The 22,963-nt window shown below is 55.2% G+C and overlaps 9 protein-coding genes across 9 annotated transcripts; 6 read left to right on the forward strand and 3 right to left on the reverse strand.

The window, feature by feature from the left end:
* The first annotated feature begins 1,266 nt into the window (after positions 1-1,266).
* Positions 1,267-3,060, forward strand: BCR38DRAFT_422386 (uncharacterized protein). Its single transcript, XM_040859518.1, has one exon. The coding sequence runs from the start codon at positions 1,338-1,340 to the stop codon at positions 2,955-2,957; it is 1,620 nt and encodes a 539-aa protein (XP_040718480.1). The 5' UTR covers positions 1,267-1,337; the 3' UTR covers positions 2,958-3,060.
* A 46-nt stretch (positions 3,061-3,106) lies between these two features.
* On the reverse strand, positions 3,107-5,648 carry BCR38DRAFT_463783 (uncharacterized protein; the record flags this gene model as incomplete). The annotated part of the gene is made up of 4 exons (XM_040862647.1): positions 5,302-5,648; positions 3,947-5,205; positions 3,223-3,649; positions 3,107-3,163 (listed from the first exon to the last, which is right to left on the reverse strand). Exons 1-4 carry the CDS (start codon positions 5,545-5,547, stop codon positions 3,107-3,109), a joined length of 1,989 nt encoding a protein of 662 aa, XP_040718481.1. The 5' UTR covers positions 5,548-5,648.
* Positions 5,649-6,319: 671 nt separating this feature from the next.
* BCR38DRAFT_335149 (glycosyl hydrolases family 18-domain-containing protein) lies at positions 6,320-11,719 on the forward strand (the record flags this gene model as incomplete). Its single annotated transcript, XM_040855371.1, has 3 exons — positions 6,320-6,435; positions 6,496-10,433; positions 10,497-11,719. 3 exons carry the CDS (start codon positions 6,320-6,322, stop codon positions 11,717-11,719), a joined length of 5,277 nt encoding a protein of 1,758 aa, XP_040718482.1.
* Positions 11,720-14,870: 3,151 nt separating this feature from the next.
* BCR38DRAFT_128255 (uncharacterized protein) lies at positions 14,871-15,728 on the forward strand. The gene has a single exon (XM_040853536.1). The coding sequence runs from the start codon at positions 14,996-14,998 to the stop codon at positions 15,617-15,619; it is 624 nt and encodes a 207-aa protein (XP_040718483.1). The 5' UTR covers positions 14,871-14,995; the 3' UTR covers positions 15,620-15,728.
* On the forward strand, positions 15,650-16,267 carry BCR38DRAFT_334427 (uncharacterized protein; the record flags this gene model as incomplete). Its single annotated transcript, XM_040855316.1, has 1 exon — positions 15,650-16,267. A coding segment is annotated over one exon (618 nt), but the record flags the coding sequence as incomplete, so codon positions are not given.
* Positions 16,268-16,891: 624 nt separating this feature from the next.
* Positions 16,892-17,992, reverse strand: BCR38DRAFT_334936 (uncharacterized protein; the record flags this gene model as incomplete). The annotated part of the gene is made up of 2 exons (XM_040855358.1): positions 16,892-17,537; positions 17,661-17,992. 2 exons carry the CDS (start codon positions 17,990-17,992, stop codon positions 16,892-16,894), a joined length of 978 nt encoding a protein of 325 aa, XP_040718485.1.
* A 180-nt stretch (positions 17,993-18,172) lies between these two features.
* Positions 18,173-20,063, forward strand: BCR38DRAFT_422395 (DNA replication/checkpoint protein). Its single transcript, XM_040859519.1, has 2 exons — positions 18,173-18,479; positions 18,540-20,063. The coding sequence occupies exons 1-2, from the start codon at positions 18,299-18,301 to the stop codon at positions 19,865-19,867; spliced, it is 1,509 nt and encodes a 502-aa protein (XP_040718486.1). The 5' UTR covers positions 18,173-18,298; the 3' UTR covers positions 19,868-20,063.
* An 819-nt stretch (positions 20,064-20,882) lies between these two features.
* Positions 20,883-21,343, forward strand: BCR38DRAFT_128267 (uncharacterized protein). The gene has a single exon (XM_040853537.1). It carries the CDS (start codon positions 21,045-21,047, stop codon positions 21,285-21,287), a length of 243 nt encoding a protein of 80 aa, XP_040718487.1. The 5' UTR covers positions 20,883-21,044; the 3' UTR covers positions 21,288-21,343.
* A 56-nt stretch (positions 21,344-21,399) lies between these two features.
* Positions 21,400-22,464, reverse strand: BCR38DRAFT_481684 (uncharacterized protein; the record flags this gene model as incomplete). The annotated part of the gene is made up of 1 exon (XM_040863400.1): positions 21,400-22,464. One exon carries the CDS (start codon positions 22,462-22,464, stop codon positions 21,400-21,402), a length of 1,065 nt encoding a protein of 354 aa, XP_040718488.1.
* Between the last annotated feature and the right edge of the window lie 499 nt (positions 22,465-22,963).

Here is a 22,963-nt window from a genome sequence, read left to right on the forward strand (position 1 = left end):
GATAGCGAGATATTTGTAAGGTGACAGCAAGCCTAGACTATCACGTCACATAGACCAAAAGATCTAGCAATTCTGTCACTTAGTGACAGAATTGAGGCTTAACCCTGCTTATAGCTCTGTATTCCCTTACAATATTGATATAATCTGACGATAATGATGTTAAATCAGAGCCGTCTTTAGGTCGACGACTAGTTGGAGTCTCACTTATATTTATCGAGACGGATAAATAGAGTTAGATAGGAACTCTGTCTGACAAGGTATAGAAAGGAAATTGCTCTGATAATATAACCTCTCGCTAGGTACGGGAGTTGGTGTCACAAGAGGAGGACCAAGCCCCTAATCCAATAGACCAAAAGATCTAGAAATGTCAGTGTTACTGACATTTGGTCCCACTAACTGCTATATACAGCACTATGTAGCTCTGTAATCGCCAGCGCTGTGACAGTTGGACTTTTGCGTAGCTGAATTACACAAAGCTAGTATCATTTAGGGAGATATGAAGTTAGAAAATATTCTAGTCGACGAGACTGATAATGTCTAGGCTATCGGCTTTGGAGGCGGATACACTATAGGTTAGGTCGATAGGGAGAAGCGCGAAACGGTGGAAAGGGATTTTCAGGGAGTTAAGAGAATTAAAAGTGTCCTAGCGCTTAGTAACTAGCTAGAAGAAGTGGAAGGGAAGTGTGGTATCTGTTACGTTAAGTAGCACTTGTCACGACCTGGGTTGCATCGCATTGGTATAGACCTCGATTAGGTGCTATCGACGAAGATTCTACTCTAAGGAGCGAAGGAAAGAAGATGACAACTTAGGTTTGAGGGAGCGCGACTAAGTCATCCACGCTTGGCGGGGCTCCTACAAGGGTTATGATTGGCTTCCCATCTCACACTGCCACGGCAGGTGTTCCAGCTGTAAGTCACCTGGTTGTAGGGAGTCTGCGAGGGTTGACCGTCACAGCACTTACATAGCCGAAAAGAGAAGTACCGGATTGAATATAAGCACGGACTAGACAAGTGCCGTATAATTACGAAACAGGAGTATCTGGTCTAGTGAGAGGGAATCAGCTTTGCTAAGAGCTCGTGCTGCTGGAAGTGCGGTCTGCCTAAGAGATGGTGCAGGGCTTCGGAAGACATATCGACCACTTCGAATTCCAATAATGCTTGGATTTTTGGCGGCGATTAGGCAAGAATACGGGCCGGACCCCCACTTGAACCACTTCCAGATGGTGTAAGCTTGATCTTACCCGGGGCTCTTTCTTCCCTTTGGATCACAGCCTAACTTAATCGTCTGTCACCCAACACCTGTCAGCCATCGCGGCGGTAATCCAATAATCTTCACGATGACGTCCCAACACATCCTAGCCACGCCGCCCTCCCAAGACGCCATCCTCAATTCCCTCCTCGAAAATGTCCGCGCCTACAACGCGCGCCTGCCGCGTCTCTACGTCGGCCTGCGCGAGTGCAATCTCGACGCGGAAATGCCCCTGCTTCTTAACCCGCCTGGCGCACCCCTCGCGTGCAGGGAGCCGCCCGCCGAGTTCGAGGCTGTCAACGCCCACTTTTCAGCCCAAGTGCACGCCTTTTTCAACGCACTGCACGACCTCGAGGACATGTCAGACAAAAAGTCCTCCGACGAGCTGGACCTCATCCGCCAAGACGAAGGCCTTCGGCCCGCCATCCGCATCGTCAACCAGTCCTTCGACATCTACCCAGACTGCTTGCACCGCACCTTCCATACCCGCCGCCTCACCGTCCAGAACCCGGACAGCCTACCTCTCCTCAACCGCGTCACCCAACTGCGCGTCTTCCCCGCCCTGGATTACGCCTTCGAGCCGGGAATGAGCTTGGCCCACATGCGGCCCGTCTGCCCACGCGCGCCCCTCGAACTCGCCGCCCGCCTCCCTCACCTTCGCGAGCTCGACTGCCCCTGGCTATGGGAGCGCCTTCCCATTGCGTTCTCATCCCAGGCGCTGCGCAGATTTGCCCGCGGCTGGGAAGGTCCTTGGCGCGATGCCCGCGCCGAGTTCGGGCGGGGTGTGCGCCATGTCATGCCCTTGTTGCCATCCTCCCTCACCAAGGTTCGTCTCTGGTTCTGGAGGCCCAAATCCTGCGGGGACGATGGGGCCGACATGGACCAAGCGGCGCAGATGCCTGACCTTGTCGGCGCGTCGTCGGCGTCGTCGACCTCTGAGTTTGAAGACATGGACCCTGTGTCTCTCGGGCTCCGGGGCTTGGGGAGTCGCCTGGAGGAACTAAACATCCGCGCGCTCATCACCCCCGATCTTTTCCATTCCGGGGGTGATGGTGCAACAGGTTATTCCTTATCATGGCCACACATGCGGCACCTCAAAGCAGAATTCCACCCGTGCGCGCCCGACGGCAGCTGGTACTTTTCCGGCCCGAGAGGCGAAGACCCCCACGCTACAGGTTTCGCTATCACGAGAGAGGAGCACTATCCACCCGGCCAGGAAGACGCCGACGAGACACACGCATTGTGGTCCTGCGAGGAGGACGAGTACACCGGCGACGACGACATACGCATCGCCCGCCAACCTGACATGTTCCGTACGCTCCCCATCGAGGAGCGTATCAACCCTTTGCTCTTTGCGTTTGCCTCATCTCTGCAACGACAAAAGATGCCATCCCTTCAAGACGCCGAGCTATTTACGTGGCTTACGTGGCGGCCCTCCGAGGAGCGGGCTCAAGAGTATGAGGGGAGTGATGACACGCCTCCTTCGGCTGAGAATGAGACCGTTATGTTCCGATGGGGGGTGAGATACGATGCGCCTAAAGGAGATGAGAAAGGAAAAGTGACCTGGCAGGTCGGTGAGGACTGGAGGCCGGGGGACGAAATCATTAGGGCGTTTGAGGATCTTGTGGGCGGGGACGGGGAGAACATGGATTGGGAAGCGTTTGAGTTTGTGGGAGAGAGGGAGCAGGATCCGGCGAGCTTCATCTGATGAGATTACAGAATCAACAGGGCAGGCAGGTAGAACAGACTCACTTTTTTAACGAAGGGCCGATAATCGCGCTCACAGCTACTGACAAGCACGAAAGTAAACATTCGTTTTCTTTAATCGATCCTTGTCCATCTATACGGGTCAAACTATCAAAAAAACTTGAACTTATCACCAGCCAGCAGCATTAATCGCCCCCCTACTAACCACTAACACTAACACAATATGCCTCCCCCAACCAATAATTTGTCAGACAATCGCTACTCACAGCCGGGTTCCACGCCAAAAACTGACTCAACGAAATCCCCGCCTGGCGTGCCATATCTGTGCAGGTCACACCGTCAGTCACAACAGCCCACTTATTGCAGTTGTCTGGCTCGCCTGACATGGTAGGCGCAGGAGGCGTAGGTTTAGTCGTCGTCCCCGAAGGCGTCGTTGTAGTCGGGGTAGATTCGCCAGAAACACCAACACAGTACGCCTCACCCAGCCAGTAATTAGTCAGACAGTCGGAACTAACAGCCGGGTTCCACGCCATGAATTGCTGGAGGGAAATGCCCGCTTGGGCGGCCATGTCTGTGCAAGAGAGGCCATCTGTGACGAGGGCCCATTTGTTGCAGTCGGCGGGCGATCCGGTCATGGTTGGGCCGGGCGGTGTTGCTTTTGAGGTCGTGGGACCGGTGCTTGTTGTGGGGGACCTGGTGGTCGTTGTGCCATCGCCCGAGACACCAACGCAGTAGGCTTCGCCGAGCCAGTAGTTGGTCAGGCAGTCTGAAGAGACGGCCGGGTTCCAGGCCAGGAACTGCTGGAGAGAGATGTCGGCTTGGAAGGCCAAATCCGTGCAGGTCAAACCGTCCGTGACGATGGCCCACTTGTTGCAGTCTGCGGGTGAGCCTGACATGGTGGGTCCCGGCGGCGTCGGGGATGTGTTTGATGGGTCGTCACTTGTGGTCGTTATAGTTGAGGCGACATCTTGGTTTGCCTGTTCGAGGTACCACGAGCCGCAGTAGCGGACGCCCTTTACAAATGCGCACGCCGGATCCGATACGTTGCCGAGGCCGGGATTCCACGAGGCAAAGGCGTCAAGGTCAACATCGTAGGTTGCCGCGGCGAGTTCGCAGTTGCTGGCGTAGGGGGAGCCGGTGAGGTCGTACTGGTAGTCATCTCCGGCGAAATAGTGCACGCAGTCGTCGCGCGTGCCGGTGGCTTCGGGGAGGGCCGTGTACAGCCGCGTATAAGGGGAGTTGGTGGCGTCGGGGCGCTCGGTGTAGGGGATTCCTGTGAAGGGCGCGGAGGGGTCAAGGGTGACAGAAGCGAAACCGGGGCGGCCCGTATAGGTGTTGATATCGCCCACTGCAGCGACGCAGTAAGACTCCAAAGCGAAGAGGTTGGTGCAGTTGGCATTGACGGCCGGGTTCAGGAAGAGGAAGTCGGAGAGGGTAATGCCGAATTTGACGGCGATGAGGTTGCAATAGTCGCCTTTTTGGACCGAGTACCACCGCCCGCAAGGCTTTTCGGCACCGCCGGAGCCGTCTGCTGCGTCGGTGGGCGTGGGAGCGGTAGTGGTGGGAGTTTGAGGGGGCAGGGAGGAGGTGTCGCTGGGGGGCACGAATTTGCGGCCGAGAGCGTCGACGCAGACTTCGGAGCCGTTCATCTTGGGGAGGTTTGCGCACCCGTAGCTTATGGAGGGGTTCCAGGCCTTGAGCTGCGTCTCGGTAATGTTGGCCGCCGCAGCCATGGCCTCACACGTCGTATTGGTGGGGACGGTGACAGTGGTGCACTGATTGGTGATGCAGAGAGAGGTGCCGGCGGCAGGGAAGTTGGTGCAAAAGGCCTCCAGGTCGTTGTCGGCCAGCAGCCAGTCGGTGCCGACACCCTGGCTCTTGGATATGGTGTAGCAGTCGTCCGAGGCTTGGATCGAGTAGGTTGACCCCTCACACACCTTGGCCGTCGGAGCGGGCGCCGCACTGAAGTAGTCGATGGTCGTTGTTACGACCGGGCGTCCCACAATGCCGCAACTCGCCGTCATGCTCTCGTACAGCGATTGGCTGGCCACAATGGGCCCGTCAAAGTACGGTGACCCCTCGCGCAGCCGCAGCCGCTCGGCCAGGCACACGTCGCAGTCGTCGGGCTGCACCTGGTCCGTGGTGTTGCTAAGGTAGTTGAAAGGGCTGATGCCGGGATCCGAGAAGGCCGCTGCCAGGGCCGCGACGGGTCCGCAGTAGCGCCCCGAGTCGTCCTGCAGGCAGGCATTCTGGAAGTAGTACTGCAGCGCGCCAGGAACATATACAGCCGCGGCCTCGACCTCAAGATCCGCCGAGATAGTCTGGTTCCCGCACCCGGACTGTACCGATGACCGCCATCTTTCCATGGCGGATGAGCAATCGGTGGTGCAGATGCGCGACAGTGACGCGGGCGGGTAGAAGACGTCCGGACGGAGGTCCCTCACCAGCGGGTCGCAGGCTGTGACGTCCACGGTCAGCGCATTGGTGCACTCTGAGGTGAGTGTCGAGGGAAGACTGTCCGGGTAGAGCAGCACCGTGGCAGATGCCGTTGATGCTGCTACAAGCAGGCCGACGAGGAAGGTCTGCATCATGAAGGTTTGGATTCCTCAATAGCAGCTTGCGTCGGACCTCAAAAGTCAGCGGGAATGACTGCTATTAGGAAGAGAGGGGCTCTTCGTGTGGCTGAAGGCGGCATCGCAAGAGACATTTTTCTTGGGCAGGTTGTCGAGCATCTTTTAGCCCCCAACGTCGCCCTACAGGTCATTAGACCACCACGGGTCCGCATTGCGGGCCTACAAGTCTGCGGCGTTGTCTTTCTGGGACAATTAGCCAAGTCCGGCTATACTACCTTACTAGATCCAATAGTCTATTTCTAAATAGTGTAGGCCATGCAGTAAGCTTAAATGTAACTATAAGTCCCAATCCGGCCAATCAATCAATCCGCAGTATTACTTCAGCGCTAAGGTAGACGAGCCAATGAGGAGTGAATAATTAACGTACCTTGCCTAATAAGGTCACTGCGCAGAACGAGATGGCATTCTCATGATCCCCCTTGATATTACACCACAAATAGTGTATGCAATTAATTTTGCATAAGCGCTTATGTAGTCCTAATCTACCTGCTTGATCGGGTCGCGGCACGATGGGAGACTGCCATGTAAGATGGTGATTCATTTCTTGCATATTACACTCAGTTCCACGAATGTGAACAGAGTGCAAGGCTTGGCACGGCACAGTAGCAATGATTCCCGCGCACGTGGTGGCGGCGGTACCTCTTCTCTTATACAAGATGCGGCGGGCAGCTTGCTGCCGTGCAGGTGTTAGATGGGTACAGCATTCCCGAGCAAGCACAACCTCACGGCCATGCGGTATCCTATTGTCCTTGCTCTTCTTTGGTGGCAGAGGCTCGCTGTGGGCTTGCCTGGTGCCGATCGTGCTGCTGTTGCTGATGTGCTGACAACGTGTCGGAATCCCGTGTCGTGAGTGACATGTCGCCGCATTTTGAGCTGTCTACTTGGTCTAATTCCTGATCACCGCAGACCCTTTGACTACTCAGCCAAGGTCAGGCGCGAATATGAGCTGCCCCTGTGTCGGGACGGCGACGACAGTCATCCCGTCCTCGGCGCCATGGACGCGCCGTCTCTGCTAGCCGGCCGAGCCACGGTCGACGACTACACGTGCGCGCCGGACCGACCTTGCGCCAACTCGGCTTGCTGCCCCAAGGCCTCGCTGCAGTGCAACTACGGCGAGGAGGCGTGCGGCACATCGGGCATCTCGCCCAACGAGGTGTGCTGGTTCAACTGCGACGCCAAGTCTGAGTGCGGCATCAACGCCAAAGTGCCCGGCCAGAAATGCCCGCTCAACGTCTGCTGTGGCAAGTGGGGCTTCTGCGGCATGACGGAGGATTACTGCGACGCCGAGGATCACGGCGCCACCGGCGGCTGCCAGTCCAACTGCGACCAGCCCGGCCCCAAGGACAAGGCCGACTCGCAGGACCGCGTCATCGGCTACTACGAGGCCTGGCGCGCCGACAGCGCGTGCCAGGGCATGGGGCTCAACGACATCCCCGTCAGCTCCCTGACCCACCTGTACTTTTCTTTTGCGTCCATTACCCCGGACACGTACAGCATCGCGCCCATGGACGGCATCCCCGGGTCCCTGCTCTCCAATTTTACCAACCTCAAGAGGAAGAACCCGGCCCTGAAGACGGTCATCGCCATTGGTGGGTGGACCTTCAACGACCCGGGCCCAACCCAGAAGGTGTTCAGCAATATGGTGAGCTCGGCACGGACTCGCGAGACCTTCATCGACAACCTGTTCAGCTTTTTGCGCGAGTACGCCTTCGACGGCGTCGACTTTGACTGGGAGTACCCCGGCGCTGATGACCGCGGCGGCATCGACACCGACGGTGCCAACTTTGTCACATTCCTCAAGGAGCTCAACGACGCCAACAAGAAGCAGCCCGTCAAGTACGTCGTTTCCTTCACGGCGCCCACCTCATACTGGTACCTGCGCCACTTCGACCTCAAGGCCGTCGACCACGTGGACTTTGTGAACGTCATGTCCTACGACCTGCACGGCGTCTGGGACGGCAAGAACCCAATAGGCCAGCACATCTACGGGCACACCAACCTCACCGAGATGAAGCAGGCCTTTGACCTCTTCTGGCGCAACGACGTCCCCGCCAACAAGCTCAATATGGGCCTCGGATTCTATGGCCGCGCCTTCCAGCTGCAGGACCCCTCGTGCAGCACGCCGGGGTGCGGCTTCAAGGGCGGCGCTACCAAGGGCGGCTGCAGCGGGGAGTCGGGCATTTTAAGCTACCGCGAGATCATGGCCGTTATTGATGCCAAAAAGATCAAGCCCGTACATGAAAAGAAGGCCGGCGTTAACTACATCACGTGGAACAGCGACCAGTGGGTGTCGTACGACGACGCCGACACCTTCTCCCAGAAAAAGGATCTGGCCAAGGATTTGGGGCTGGGCGGCTTCCTCATCTGGGCCATCGATCAGGATGACGAGCATTTGTCGGCACTGCAGGCCGTCCTCTCGCCCAAGAAGCTAGGCGACTTGGGCGCGGCCGGCGACAAGGACGACTGGCAATCTTCCAACAAGCACTGCTACATCACATCCTGCGATGGCAACTGCGACGCCGGCGACATCAAAATCACCGACCAACCCTGCGGCGACGACGACAAGCGCAGCAAGCTCTGCTGCCCACTATCTGGGGCCCCGGACCCCAAAGAGTGCACATGGCGCGGTGGCGAGTCCGGCCGCTGGTGCAACGGCCACTGCCATGACGACGAGGTCATGATGGAGATGAACAAGTGGGGCAACGGCGACGGGTGCTGGGACGGCAACAAGGCCTACTGCTGCAAGAGCCCGCTCGCCGAGGAGAACAGCTGCTACTGGGGCGGCGTCGGCGCCAGCTGCAACGGCGATGACTTGCCGCTGACCTTCTCGGGCACCGTCCTAACCATTTTAGAAGACGTAGCCAAGGTCATCCTCCGCGTCGTCGGGCGCGCCTACCCTCTCGCCGCCCTAACAGGAGAAGTGCTCCTTGAGGTGCTCGACGCCCTCGACCTCGACACAGATAAGTACTACTGCTGCCCCAAGGAAGACATCCCCAAATGGAAGAACTGCGACTGGTTCGGCAAGCCCGGCAACTGCTTCGACGGCCACTGCCCGGACATGACATACGCCCAACTGACCGATAGCTACTTCGGCGGCGGCGAGACGTGCGGTGGCCAGCTGTCTCGCGTGCGCACCTTCTGCTGCGAGTCGTCCGAGGACCCCTTGTTTCTGCCTGTGCCCTTAGGAAATCTTTTCGAGCACCCCCCTGAAGGTAATAGTGTCGACACCGACTTTAACCTCGAAACGGACAAGGACTCGGACTCGCAGCAGAACCCTAACGACGCGGCCTTCCAGTTCGTCGTGCTCGCCTCGCCCGAGGAGCTGCAGGTCTCTATCGACAAGCGCGACGGCTCCCACTGGGACGTCTTCTCCGGCTGCGACTCGGCCGTCGGCGAAGAAGGCCCCCACACGGTGCAGATGGTATGCACAGATTTCTCCGAGGATAGCAACTGTCACAAGATCGGTCTCGGCCACGGCGTCCCGGGCACCATCTTGCAGATGCCTGTCGGGTGCGGCCCCGGAAAATATGCCGTTGCAAAAGACATGGCCCCAACCTCTGACCAGAAAAAGGTCATTCTTCCCCGCCACCTCAAGCACCTCTCCGCCCGCAGCACGCCCATCGTCTACGATTTGACGTTCGATTACGACTTCACCCGCGTGCCCCGCGACCTTGGCGACACCCAGATGCGCGTCGACTTCAGCAACCAGGACGACTACTGGGACACGGTCGTCTCGGGGGCCGCAAACAGCAAGAAGAAAGTCAAACGCTCCCTCGCCGACACTGGGGGCAACCACGTCCGCTGGCTGGAGGAAGAATTCCGCGACGACTACCATTTCGGGGCCCTCTCGCGCCGTGACCTCGAGGAGCGCTGGTTTGGCTCAGACGTCCTCGACTGGCTTGCCCGGCTTGTCCGCCCGGAAATCAAACGCGAGTTCACTTACAACTACGAGGACACCCTAACTGCCAAACTCATTGACGAGACCTGGCAATGCAACCGCGACGGCGTCGGCTACGAGGGCCACCTCCTCGCCCAGGCCCTCCTGAAAGTGAACATCCAGACCAGCTTCGGGTTTACTTTGATCGTTACAAAGCTGTCCCTGCCCCTCGACCTTTCCCAAAGCTACCTGACCTTCTACAACAAGGGCGAGATCACCGGCGTTCTAACCCTCGAAGCCGTCGCCAAGTTTTCGTATCACAAGGGGGAAGTCATCGTGAACATCCCTTTCCCGGGCGCCTCCTTCACCATCCCGGGAATCGCAGTGATCGGCCCGCAGCTGACGGTCGAGGGCAGCATCGACGCCTCGCTCACCCTGGCGGGCAAGGTGGAAACACGCCTCGAGTTCGCCAACTGGGAGGTCCGCCAAGTCGTTCCCGACAACGGCGACAGCAACTACACGCCCAAGGAGATTGGTGATGGCGACCCGGACCTAAAGCGCAACGGCGACGACGAGGACCTGGACCAGCCGAGCTTCTACGCCGGCGTCCAGGCCGTCGGCGACGTGACGGCCAAGATCTCGGCGGCGGCCGAGTTCGGCGTCCGCTTCGACAAGCGCTGGGAGGTCGACCCGGCCGCCGCGGCCGTTGTGGGCGAGGCCAGCGTTATGATCAAGATGGGCGCCGGCGTCTCCACCAAGGACACTTGCCCCTTTACATGGGGGCTCAACGTCGGCGCACGCCTGTTCGCGCGCGCAAAGGCACCTGCTTTCAAGTGGCCGGGTGTCGAGGTGCCCATCACGCCCACCTATAACAAGCCCATCTTCGAGGGCGGCACGTGTCCGGAGCTGGGACCCCTCCCGAACAAGCGTGACCTAAATCACCTCGCTATCGATGGTAACTACAGCCGTAGCCATAGCCACACCCACAATAGCCGCGGCCTGGTCAAACGAGCGGCCGTCTGGGGTCCAGTACTCAGTGTGCCCGTGGGCAGCTACTTCTGCCCACCCGAATCCGATGACAGCGCCGGCCCGGGCACGGTCTGCTCCAAGATCGGGTACGCCTGGGACTCCGACGACGGCGACAGCAACGCAATTGTTGAGACGCGGGCGCTGCCTTTCGGACACGTCCTCGAAAAGCGGGCCCCCAAGACCACCACCATCTGCAGCAGAACAATCTCCTTCCCATACCCGACAGACGGCGAAGCCAAAAATCTGGGCAACCCGACCTATGGCTTCCGCACCACCGACTGCGACGACTACGAGTTCGGCGCCCCCCTCGACGCCGATACCGCCAATTCCAAGTACGAAGCCGAGCACGTTCTCGAATTCCAACTCACCAAACAATTTTTCGATGACCTCGACCTTAATCTCGACACCTTCCCCCACCCAGACCCGTCCAAAACCACGCGAGTCGGCTTCTGCCAGCTTGTCACTCTGCTCTGGAACATCCAGCCCGTTGCAATCCCGAACCTCGATACCGCCTCGGGGAATGGCGCCGCCCTCACCCCCTATAACCACATCGCCAGCCAGTTCCCTACCAAAACATGGAAGCAGGACGAGTACGTCCGCCTCGACACCACCATCAACTCCCCGCCCAAGGCGAGCGCTTGGGCCGGTTTAAGCACTACCTACAAACAAATCCAAATCGTCGATTTCAAGAAATGGATCGGCGGCGACCCCAACGACCCAAACAGCCCCGTTAACCAGGACGACCCCAACTACTCCGGCTATATCACTGACATTGGAGGCGCCGAGAAGATAATGAAGTCCATGCGTGCCATCGTCGGCTCGCGCCTGTACCACAACGACGCCCTCGTCATGTCCATCCTGCGGGACCAAAAGGGGCGGGTGGGCGAGGTGCTCCGGCGGCTCGATACGGAGATCCTGCCCGCCAATCCCAAGCAAGCGGGCTGGACGGCCTGGGTGCCGCTGGGGCTAAAGGAGCGGTGGGACGAGTTTATGAAGGGCAAGATGGCGCTGGCGGTGACCAAGTCGAACAAGGTGCTGAATGATATATTGCCGCGGATGCAGGCGCAGTGGGCGGACCAGGCCGCGAGGGAGGCCGCCAGGCCCAACGATAACGATTCGCAGACCGAGGCTGAATTAAGGGCGAGGAAACAGAGGCTGATTGATAGTATTGATGCGTTGGCGGATATTTTGAGGGTGTTGCCGGCGTGGCAGTGGGCATTTTAGGAGAACTACTTTATATCATGATAAGTCAGGGGGTGCTCGCTAGGGAGCGGAACAACGTGTCTCTGGTGATCACCAGTATATAATTGAGCTCGTCAGCTCTCGTTTCATTGTAGACCAGATCAACTCAAGAATCTTTCGAAAACTCTGTATAATGACTGTCGGATCGTGTAGGATCCAGAGTCGATGTCTTCCTAGCATGGGATTTTGTACGCGGCGGTTGTCCTTTCGTCTAGTCCGCCGCAGACCCAGCATTCCTTCGGACGCGGTTGGATATATTCGTCCGAGTTGTTATCGATATCGGTATGCGCGTCGGACATTTCCTCGTATTATTAAATTTTTTTCTCGAGATCTTTGGGTTAAGCGTATACTAACTCGTGCCTTCGATAACCCGTCCATATAAGCAAGATATCAATAAGCGCATCGTCGAGCCGGTCGAGTCCGATTTTGAAGGTGGTTATATTCTGGACTTACTAGAAATGCGCCAGATAAGTGAATCCTAAGGGACCGAGAACTTTCTTGTGCTTAGGTTTCACTCGTAACCCAAATATATATTTAATCTCGAGCTTCGCGACCGATATAAAATAGTCCCGAAGCTCCTCTTCGAATTTGATACCGGTATGCTTCTTAAAACCCGCCCATAGCTACCGTAAGTATAAGCAAATCGTATTTTTGGTACCGATCGCGGGCGTAGGCCTATAGCCATAATATCCGGAAGGATAATGATGCGAGTGCATATGGGGTGTGAATTGTTGTATTGGGAAAGGATGGCCAGGTCAGCTATTCTGGCCTGGCAGAGCTCTTTTATAGCTCTTATTTATCTTATCTCTAGCTATAGGGCAACCCCCCATGGGGTCACGTATCAGATAATAAGCGGCGATAGGTGTCACGGCTCCATCCGAGCCATTATGGAACTGACAGGGCTGTCAACCCTCGCCAGCTGGCGCCCTTGCACTAGTACTCACGTCGTCTGGGATGATTCGGGGAGCAAAGGGGTGGAACAAGTTACGAATCACATCTATAGTTCAATTTCCGGAAGGCTGGAATTTTCTATAATTCTGATCAAGATGAAATCAATCTCTCGGTCTCTTAATATAATGTTTATATCGTCTTGAAAAACAAGGGTATTGTTTTCCTCCCATTTGACAGGCATCAAATTGTCCCACTCGATACCCTTGCTGCTCCTTAATAGATGTTTCCCTCGGTGAGAGTAAACACAAGCTAACGATGATAATATGAAGTAAATGAGCAACCTACCGGGTCGCGTCCATAAGCAACCCGCCTTGAGCCGAAATGACTGCACAGAATACCAAGGAATCTGGAAGCCTTGCTCCGTAGCCCAAGTTCGAGCCAGTGGGCGCTAGAACCGTTAGTCTTAGTTCTCAGATTTAGTATAATAGACGTACCACGACATCTACAGCTCTGCTTGCGATTTTCTTCCGGCTTTCTGTATTCAACAGCTTCCAAAAAGATACATCAGGCAAGTCTGGAAATTGATAGTGGTTGTGCTCGTGTACGGCGTCATTACCGTCATTAGGTGAATCCTTCGTAGGCAGGTCGAAGTTCTTATTGAGCTGGAAATTTTGAATGCTTAGCATAGTACAGCACGGATTATCACCTTCGTAGAATTGAATGATTCATCTAAGAAGAGATTATGAGGAAGTTGTAGTTTATGGATAAAGGCATCTGAACCTGAGCGGAGCGAAGTGACCTGTTCAATGCCGAAGTGCCCGCGCCCCTCATGCGCCGTATATGAATCTTCAGTCAGGAGGCGCTAAGCCGAGAAAGATCTAGCAAATCTGTATAGAGCCATATCCTTTTTCGACATAACGTACCCCACGGTCCAATTGAACATTTCTTAAGACCTGGTACAATAAGATGTAAGTTCATTCAACCACAACGCTATAAATCAATTGAAACTACTCGGAACTATCTTCTTCAGACTTTTCTTACTATTCTGATAAGTACGCGTATTATGACCGGCTCTCCGCACGTCCTAAAGCGTCGCTGGCGCGTCTCAGGCCTCCTCGTACGACCACGACTCCAGCGCGATTCATCTTGTAACTGCCCGTTAACCTGTTTCTGAGACTGTAAATCTTTTGCAGCTTGTATACGAAGTGAGTCTTCATCCTATAAATGGTTTTTTATACGATGCCGCCTGCTGCGTGTCACATTTGCCCTTCGAAGCGTGGTGCTCTCAATCCTTAAATTAGACTAATACTAGAGAAAGGGAATCAGACGAATATAGTATATGTCTATTTTTTTGCGCTTCGTTAACGAGGACCTCTGAGACTCTGAGACTACGATATAAGTCCTTAGCTCTTAACTTCATGCTTTCCGCCGTCGTGTGTAGTAAAGGCCGGCCTTTGTATCCTTAAGCCGACCTTTCGTTTACTTAGAGTAGAAGCGAAGAAAATTGTGACGGGCTCACTGCGAAACTATACAGCTCAACATGGCCAAATACTGTTAATTATCTAATTGAGGAGGGAAGTAAAATAAGCGAGTTTCCCGAGAACACAAACTATGTTTTTATATGCCCTCGATGCTTCCTTTGTTGGATCCGGACGCAAGGTTCTTGCAGCTCCGGATCCCATTTCAGGCACAGCCTGACACATTACCCCCCTTCCAAGGTTTCGAGAGAAAAAATCTTTTATCCCATTATGAACTCTCCCGTTCAGTAATCTCATCGCCAGGGCTTCCACCGAAGCTCTGGGTGTGCGCTTGCTCCTTCTTGGTCCAATAGTAGCTCCGGTGTTCTCACCGACGTCGTCCCCGGTTCCGAACTCCTGCTCGAACTTGTCCAAGGCAACAGTATCTTCGAGGTTCTTCCTTGGCTCCCAGTTCGGAGATTGGTATCCCTTCCACCTAACGAGTACCTCTCGTCTGTGGCCTCTGCCTCGTGCCCTATTTTCCGCCCTCAAGTTCTTTTCGACCATGTATTCCCCCGCGTCTCCTTCCGATGAGGGTGGTAGTACGGCAGACTTAGGCAATAACTCTCCAAGTGCCACAGACAAGAGCGGATCCCACATATTCTATCTAGTCTCTTGCCACTTATTCCGGCATACCCCTGGTGAGGGTCTTGGCTGCTTATCAGCTCCATTTGGCAGGTGTCAGACCTTTCTGCCAGCCAAAGGTTGAATAAGGCCCCACTCAGACAATTGTGGTCACATTGGGGTATATATGATCCAACAGCAGACCGCAAGATAAGCGTTCTGTAAGAAGCCAATTGGCCTGTCCACGGCTATATTAGTAAGCACAGTCTCACCTCGGCCGTCATACATGGCAGATCGCACCCTATTCTGCGCCATCTGCAGCGGCCCGATCCGACCCCTCGCCCCGGGTCCAGGCCAAGAATGGAGCGCCGCCCTGAAATGGCAGACCAAACTCATTCTTCTCAGCGACCCAGACCGCGAGTTCGAGACGCTGGAGCAGCACTACAAAGCCGGCAAGCGGCCCAAGATCCCCAAACTTGCTTTCCAGGCTCAAGCCGACATCCGGCGCGACGTCGCCGTTGTGCGCGATGGCGAGTGGTGTGTGCTCCAAGACGCGGACGGGACGGAAATAAAGCCCAACTGGAGTATGGAGGTTGATGAGAATAATCGTGTTTATTCGATGCCGTATAGCATTGCGGCACATGGGGCGTGTGTGGATATTGTGGTGCGGCTCATGCGCTCGTCGCGGAATGAAGTTCATGTGAGGTCTATGAGAACGCTGTGGAAGGTGTTGCGTATGGGGTTTGATGCGAGGGATAATGAGTACATGGGGTCGGTCGATGCCGCGGGGCCACAGTATATTGTTATGGACAATGGACATTACATGCCGGTGGGTTTTGTTACTGCCCCCGGGGCTTGGAACGGGGATGATGAGCATTGGGTGAGATTGCTGATTCCACCAACCGCTTGACTTGGATACTGATTGGAACTGAAGGTTGTGAGTGATCCGTCAAGAATGCCGGATTTGACATCTGATATCATTTCCAACCTCGAGAAGCTGCATTCCGACGATGCGGACCCAGATATCCAGGAATTCCGCGGCCAGTTTCTAGCCTTGTCGTACGAGTTACGAGACAAGATCGTGTCCTTCATGGGCTCACCTTCAGGCCTGTCGACCCACTGCACACGATGGCTGCCCCAAGAAGTATGGCGGGACATACTCCTCGAGAACAAATATCTCCCCTTCTTGTGGGATCTCGACCACGACATGCTCTTCAACCACTCCAAAGAAGCTGCCCAGGCAGGAATCAACCTCGACTGGGAACTGCTCGTTCGGAAGCTGAGCCAAGGAGTAGAGTGGAGTCAGCGGCCACAAAATGGAAGCGGCGAGCTGGAGCCCATGCTCGAATGCTATCCCGACCTGCGGATTCCGAATGGTCTGCGCAATCGTAGACGCATATGGCAGCTAGTCGAGGAGATGTTTGTGGGGGACGTCTTGCCCGTAGCCAGACCTTGGACGCATGGTACTCAAGTACCATGTATGCCACGGTACTGGGATGAATATGGCGATCCCGTCTATCCGGTGTTCAGGCTGGCTGGATTGGGTAGTAGCGTATAGGCGCATATTCTGCTATAGTTGAGTTCCTCAACCGAGCGGGTTAGGCTTGTGGATACCCATGAACGAGCCAGGCCAAGTTACTGTGATGATGGTAGATCTCATGGTTCGGAGTTGGACAACGGCTGCTTATTTATGATGGAAGGCAACATACTTAGAGCGCGGCATTACCAAGACGAGGAGGAGTGGGATAGGAGAAGAATATTCCAATGTGTTCAAATGGCGAAAGGAAGAGATGTTGGTATCGACCAAGCATATTATACCATGGTGTTGTACATGCCACTCGGGTCCGCATCTCTGCCACCGCATTCATGTTTGTAATTGCGGATTGGGATGAATACTTGATTAGCTCTGTAATTGAGTAGCTATGCCTTGCTCCATTAGTAGGACGAGGTCGGCATATATAATCCGAGTTTGTCAGTATAGGGCTTGCCTCTTGCCGTACGGAACCATGCCATCTCCAGCCCCTAAGTCGTAGCTGTTCCGGTGTCGTCTCAATCCTCCTCATCAACCCTAGGATAATGACGCCAACTACCTAATAGTACGGCGAGGATAGGACAGCGGGGATATCAAAGTCGATTGCCCAAGTGGGAATAGCGCTCCTGGTATCCTTCCAGGCTCGTAGGACTAGTACGAGTCTGCATCCCAAGCGCCGCTGTTGCGCCGTTGGCTCAACGGTAGTCTCGTTGATGTTGTCACATCCTTCTCGAGGGCAGCTCGTCGCTTCCTGGATTCGTCATATTGGACATTGCGGTCCCATTCCTCCAACGAAGTGTACGGGCTTCTAAGGAAGTTTTTGAGTTCATGCAGCAAGAGCCGAGTGTTAGTGCACCCCAGAAACTCCTGTATCAACTCTTCTGCTTGGCCCTGACTCCCCTGAATGTCCATATGTTTCAAGATGGCGATAATGTACTCAAGCAGGAACTCAGGGTTCTCGGCACGTCGTCTGTCCGTAGAATTGTGGCTGTTTTGAGGCGCGGACGGCGTATGCAGAAATCGGAAGACCTTGAGCTCTCTTCGAAGCCACATACGGGCACGAGATACGAGGGCTGTGTCGCTCTGGAACTGTTGTGGGGACAGCTCCCTATATCGAGAGAACTGGTTCGATCCTACGTGCAGCGAATAGAGCTGATCGACGTATACTTCACGACGCCAACGTATCGCATCATTTTCTCGAGCGGTTTCGAGGGCGCGTGATTCAGAAGCTTGCCGCCGGGGATGGCTTCGCGATAGGAGACTTCCATTTTGTGCCGAAGGGAATCGGGCATAGGAGCTTCTTGATGGAAAAGCCCCGTCGTCGAAAGGATTGTGGTTGCGCCAGAAGACTGGTGTGCTAGCCCTGACTTGAGGTGATACCTGCTGCCCATCCGGAGCATCTGAACTGGACTCGGACGACTGGGGCTCCGGGACGGCATAGGTTTTCCACTTCTTGAGTAAATGGTTCTGCCGTTCTTCAAAGCCGTAGCGGACCTTCGTGATATCAGCTTTGCACAAAGGACATTTTGCTTTCTTTTCCAGCCAGTTAAGTAGACATAGAAAGTCGAAGTTTTTATGCCCACAAGGCCTGGCCTCGCAAGGTTCGTGGACCTGATCAAGGCAGATGACGCAGCATTCTTCAGTGCTGGCGGGGCTACTTTTGCTTGATGAGTTCCCTATCTCGATCTCGGCAAGAGTGGATTGTAGGACTTCGGAACGAATGTCGAAGGCTTCACTGGCCTCTAGGTCCATATGTCAATGCCGGATAAAGAGGAACGGAATCGGACAAGAAGCAGAAAGACGAGAGTCAAGGCGTTGGAATGACTTGAGGTCAAACTCCGCCACTTCGTTCAACCCTACGCGGCTGTACAACCCGAGCGTCCGTGCACACTGCCCCCCACGTTTCCCTCTGTCCTTGTCGCGTCGCGTCTCGGGAAGTCGCGTTCGGCATGGGTACTTCTATCGTGTACTTTTAATTGATGAAGCCCGCTGCGACTGGACTCTGAACCTTGGATTACAGCCACTGATATCCTGGACTTGGGCTTTTCAGCTGTGCGTATGCCTGACCTGGTTGAACATCAAAGAGTCCTGTCAACAATGGACGAGTCTGAGAGACAGAAATATGAAGCCAAATCTCAGGAATTGAGGGCAGACCTCAAACGTTTTGAAGGTGATTGGGCCAGGCGCAACGATGGGAAGAAACCAGGTCGCGAGGATATCAAGCAGAATCCTGTCATAGGTAAGGTAACAACGGTATCGCACGATGCTGGAACGCCTGGCTGATCTGAGGCACCCGCAGCCCAAAAGTACAAGAGGTATAATCAAGTTCGCGATATTCTCTCAGGGAAGATCGCGCCGCCACCCACTAAGGACAATACCCGAGCCCGAAAACGCAAGTCGGAGGAACCAACCACACACACTCTCGCGAACCGGACCAGACCTGCGGAGACGCCCTCTAGGTCCCAAAGGAAAAATACAGATCTACTCGACGGCCCTGAAACGCCTTCCCTACGCAAGCTATTCAGCCCGGCTCTACCTTCGTCAATTGGCCCGACGCCGCAGAAAGATGGGCGCGTCCTTGGTCTCTTTGACCTTTTGTCCGAGAATGAAGAGAGCACACCCTCTAAATCGCAACATGAAGTACCCGGTGACCCATCCACACGAATCCAGGCGACGCCCAGTAAGCGGAAACATGCCGAGATCGACGAAGAAGATGTGATCAAACCAGGGCGGACACCAGTCTCCTCGAGCAAGCGCGCCATGCTGGACACCTTTATGACCCCGTTGAAGAATCGAGACGCAAATCTCGAGACTGGGAAAACGCCCACCACCGTCAGTCGCTTGCAGTTCGCCACGCCTTCCTTTCTCAGGAGAGCACCCCCTCCTTCGTTGGACCCGAACGGTGCTTTCGTGTCGCCAGCGCCCCTCCGGTTGCCGCGCAAACCCATTGTTCGTGGACTGAGTAGTGTGGTAGCTAGCCTGCGGAAGATGGAGGAGGAGAGGCTAGATGAGGATCTAGAAGCACTGCGCGAGATGGAAAACGATGCCGGCCCGGCGCAAACGGCCCAGGCTTCGAAGGCTGACGACGAAATCCAAGCACACGATAGCCAGGCTGAAGTTCCACAACTTTTGGGTGGCTTCGATGATGAAGGACTGTACGATAGCGAGCCGGAGAAGCAGGTGGGCCGCGACGGACAGCCGCTCCGGGTGTACACGAAGAAGGGCCAAAAGCGGACGACGAGAAAGGTCAACATGCGGCCTACGCGATCTAAGCGACCAGTGCAGTCCATGGCAGAAGCGTCTGACAATGAGGATGACGAAGTGGTGCCCGAGACACAGTTCGATGCCACGAAGCAGAACGGCGAGCCGCCTTTGGACGTTGCATCTGACTCGGACTTCAATGGCTCTGCAGACGAGAGTGCCGACGAGGGCAAGACGGCCAAACCCAAGGCCAAGAAGCCCAAAAAGAAGCAGACCAAAGAATCTGAGAAGAAACAGGGCACGATCAACAAGGCTGTCAAGATGGTCAGCGCCATGGCGCACCAGAACTTCAAGAAGCTTAAGCTCAAGAATAATGGTGCTAAGGGGGGTCCTGGGTTCGGGAGCCGATTCCGTCGGCGGAGATAGAGGAGTTCGGATTGGGAATTGCTACAGCTGTACATTGGATGAGCTTCGGCTCATGGTTATGGGCAGGCGTATTCGAGCGGCTTTTCGCTGTCATGATAATGAACCACTGCATATATACGGGAAGTCACCTGCCCCAGAGCTTCTGGGGTATAGACTAAGCAACGCATAATTGGACAATATGGGCACAGAACCAGACTTAATCGCTTTGGCAAGAACTCATAGTCATCTCTTATGATTGACACTGTTGAAGGCCTCCTTTTGCCGGAATGACTTCTACTTAATACTGCTCACTCATACTAATCCCCAAGCTGTGCAATACACCGCTCCGACAGTAGTCACGGGTCATAAAAATTTTCCCTGGCCGGCCCTCTCATCACGTCACAATACCCGTCCAGCAGTGCGGGCAAAGCCAGATGACGCCCAGCCCATGCCATGTACCTCCACAGCCGTACACACACGGTTGTTCATGCTGCCATACGCATTCGAAAGCCGGACAAGGCCGTAGCGCATGCCGCCGTACGTGTGCTGTGTTGTCCTCGGATTTGTCCGGCGCTAGCGTATCGTGGTGTTCTCCATGGAGGAATAAGGGCAGGAGGCCATGCGTCCGCCATAGGTGGGTGTGATGCCGCAGTCCACGGCCAGGCTGAGGTGTTTACCGAACTATGAAAGAAGGTAGATCTTTTTCAGCCCTCGACTGAAGAATGCCGTGGGAGGGGGGGAGGAGCTTCCGCGTTGCAGGTATTGACTTATCGCCGAGGATCTCGTACTCGTCGAAGATGTAGAGTCATGTTCCAATCCCTGATCGGCATGCTTGCGATCAGGAATGAAGCATCGAACATCCAAAGTGGGTGATCGATACTGGTGGATGACGGAATATGGGTGTTCGCAAAACTATCTCCTGTTACTTATCGTCCACTTACGAAGAGCGACAAACAGGCTCCAGGTTGGAGGCAGGTTTCATGTTTCTCCATCCATGCTGATGTCCAATCCGATGATGAACTCGGACCGGTGAGCTAAACTTAGGGTTATCGTCGTCGAGGGGACACAGGTGATCCTCGGCTTTCGTTTGTAGGCCAAGTTCTCGTGAGCGGAAATGTTTCCGGGCTACTTGTTATTATACTCTTGTAGTTTTCACTAGAGTTTGTGAGACTTAAGTCCAACCCCACATACCAAATTCATGTATGACAACCTTCATGAAAGCATATGTGAATTCTCATGTCGTATTAGTCAACCAATAATCTATGGTTTGGCAACATTCGAAACCCATTGCATCAGGTCTTCATGTATCATTCAATTACATCCTCCCACTGCCCTGTTTCCTCCGGCCAGACCATCTCTGAACCAGAAAGAACGATGTTCTCCTGCCTCATTATGCCGGCCGACAACCCCAAACGCCATTTTCCTCATTTTCCTCATGTAATATCTGCAAAGAAAGAGAAGTTTTTCCTTTTCAGCATCTTTTACCTTGGAGAATACAACCCGCTAGAACGATAAGACCACTCCACTGCCCATCCTTTCAACCGAACCGCTCATCAATTTCCAAAGAGACTCATCCGAAACCGATCCCGCGTCCTCGTCTTCTGCATCCCAAACGAACTCTGATGGCTCATGGGCCGCTCCTCCGGCGACGGCTCATCATAGCTGATAGGCCTCTCCCGTCTAGGCGGAGGCTGCTGCTGAGGCGGCGTCTCCCGGGGAATTTCACCCCGCAACGCCATCTCGACGTCTTGGTATTGGCGCTGATAATCGTCGTGTTTGGCCTTAGCCTCGAGGAAGCGGCCCTCGGCCTCGGCACGCTTCTGCTGCAAGGCGTGAAGTTCCTCGTCCAATCGCGCCATGTCATCCTGGGCCACGTGCATGAGACCCTCGTATTCGTGCACCTTGAGTTCCAGCGGCTGCAGCACGCTTGTCATGACGCTGGGGCTTTTGACGCGCGGGATGGTAGCTGCTGAGGCGGACAAGGACTCAGGTGAGACGGGTCGTCCTTGCTTTGGGTCGGGAATAGACTTGTGCGGTGGCGAATGACCCGGTGTCCGAGGCGGGGACCCGGATTTGGGCTGCTGAGTGTTTGGTCCCTTGCCTGTGGAAGGGGTGCGCCCTTGCTGGCGCCGGTTTTGGCGGTGTTTGGCTGCTTCGGGGTTCATGACGAGGAGTTCCTCGGACCGGCTCCCAGAGTACGAGGGAGGTCGTGACCGGCCGGCAAACGATCCACCACCACCTCCTCCGCCGCCTCCATTGGGGCCTCCACCGCCGCGCATGGGAAGTGCATTTGCCACTGGGGGCCGACTCGGCTCATGACCGTGGTTCGACTGTCCCTGCGGCATCATACGCTGTTGGGGCGGCATTTGCCCTTGTTGTGGCATTGCCATTCCACCATTGGGGGGACCGCCAGCAGAACGTGGAGGGCCTTCAACTTCGGAATAGTCATAAAATTCAGAATAGATTGGCTGTTCCACGTGGTTGTCACGGCGGTAGCCACCAGGCTTGCCGCGGCCCTGCTGCTGCATCCCTGCTTCGTCGTTGAAACCCCGCGGTGAATGTTGCTGCGGGCGTGGTCTAGTCGGAGAGTTCATTGGGTATTCGACCGCAACGTTCATGACTTGAATAAATGAGAACAGCGAAGATGCCAGAAGGGAGAAAAACCCTAAGAAGCCCAATGCGGATGAAATGGAGAGGAGGAGGATCCCAAAGTGGACTGGATTTCGATGGGGCACATCTTTAAAAGGGAAGAAACATTGCGAAATCGTGGGAGGCTGGTTTTTGCTGGGTTCCGACCTTCCCAGCCTCCGTTTCGTTTCCAAAAGGCAGTGGGCCGGCCGATGGATACGTCGATTTGTGGAACCTCTCGTAAATTCGAAGCTGACATTCGATGCATTAGCCATCTAGTAGGGCCCATTCATGGAACGCCCTCATCATGCCGAGCTGCACGTAGGCGTGATTTGATGCAAGCATTTTCATTGTCGCAGCATGTGCTGGCACCGACCGACCGACCGGAGCTCCTCGGGTGGGCTGGGTGCGCTCGGATCACCGCGCCAATTGCTAGTGCGCATAGACGATCGACCTGCTCTGTGCATGTAAGCGGGTAATCGAAACATC

The sequence above is a fragment of the Pseudomassariella vexata genome (assembly GCF_002105095.1).
Source record: "Pseudomassariella vexata strain CBS 129021 chromosome Unknown BCR38scaffold_3, whole genome shotgun sequence".
Lineage (NCBI taxonomy): Eukaryota > Fungi > Ascomycota > Sordariomycetes > Amphisphaeriales > Pseudomassariaceae > Pseudomassariella > Pseudomassariella vexata.

What these genes read in the sequence shown, in the direction of transcription:
- BCR38DRAFT_128255 (XM_040853536.1), top strand. Translation starts at nt 14,996, where the DNA reads ATGGCAGATCGCACCCTATTCTGCGCCATCTGCAGCGGCCCGATCCGA.
- BCR38DRAFT_422386 (XM_040859518.1), top strand. Translation starts at nt 1,338, where the DNA reads ATGACGTCCCAACACATCCTAGCCACGCCGCCCTCCCAAGACGCCATC.
- BCR38DRAFT_422395 (XM_040859519.1), top strand. Translation starts at nt 18,299, where the DNA reads ATGCCTGACCTGGTTGAACATCAAAGAGTCCTGTCAACAATGGACGAG. An exon ending in CAAGCAGAATCCTGTCATAG is followed by an intron (nt 18,480 to 18,539) that starts GTAAGGTAACAA and finishes AGGCACCCGCAG; the next exon opens with CCCAAAAGTACAAGAGGTAT.
- BCR38DRAFT_128267 (XM_040853537.1), top strand. Translation starts at nt 21,045, where the DNA reads ATGTATGACAACCTTCATGAAAGCATATGTGAATTCTCATGTCGTATT.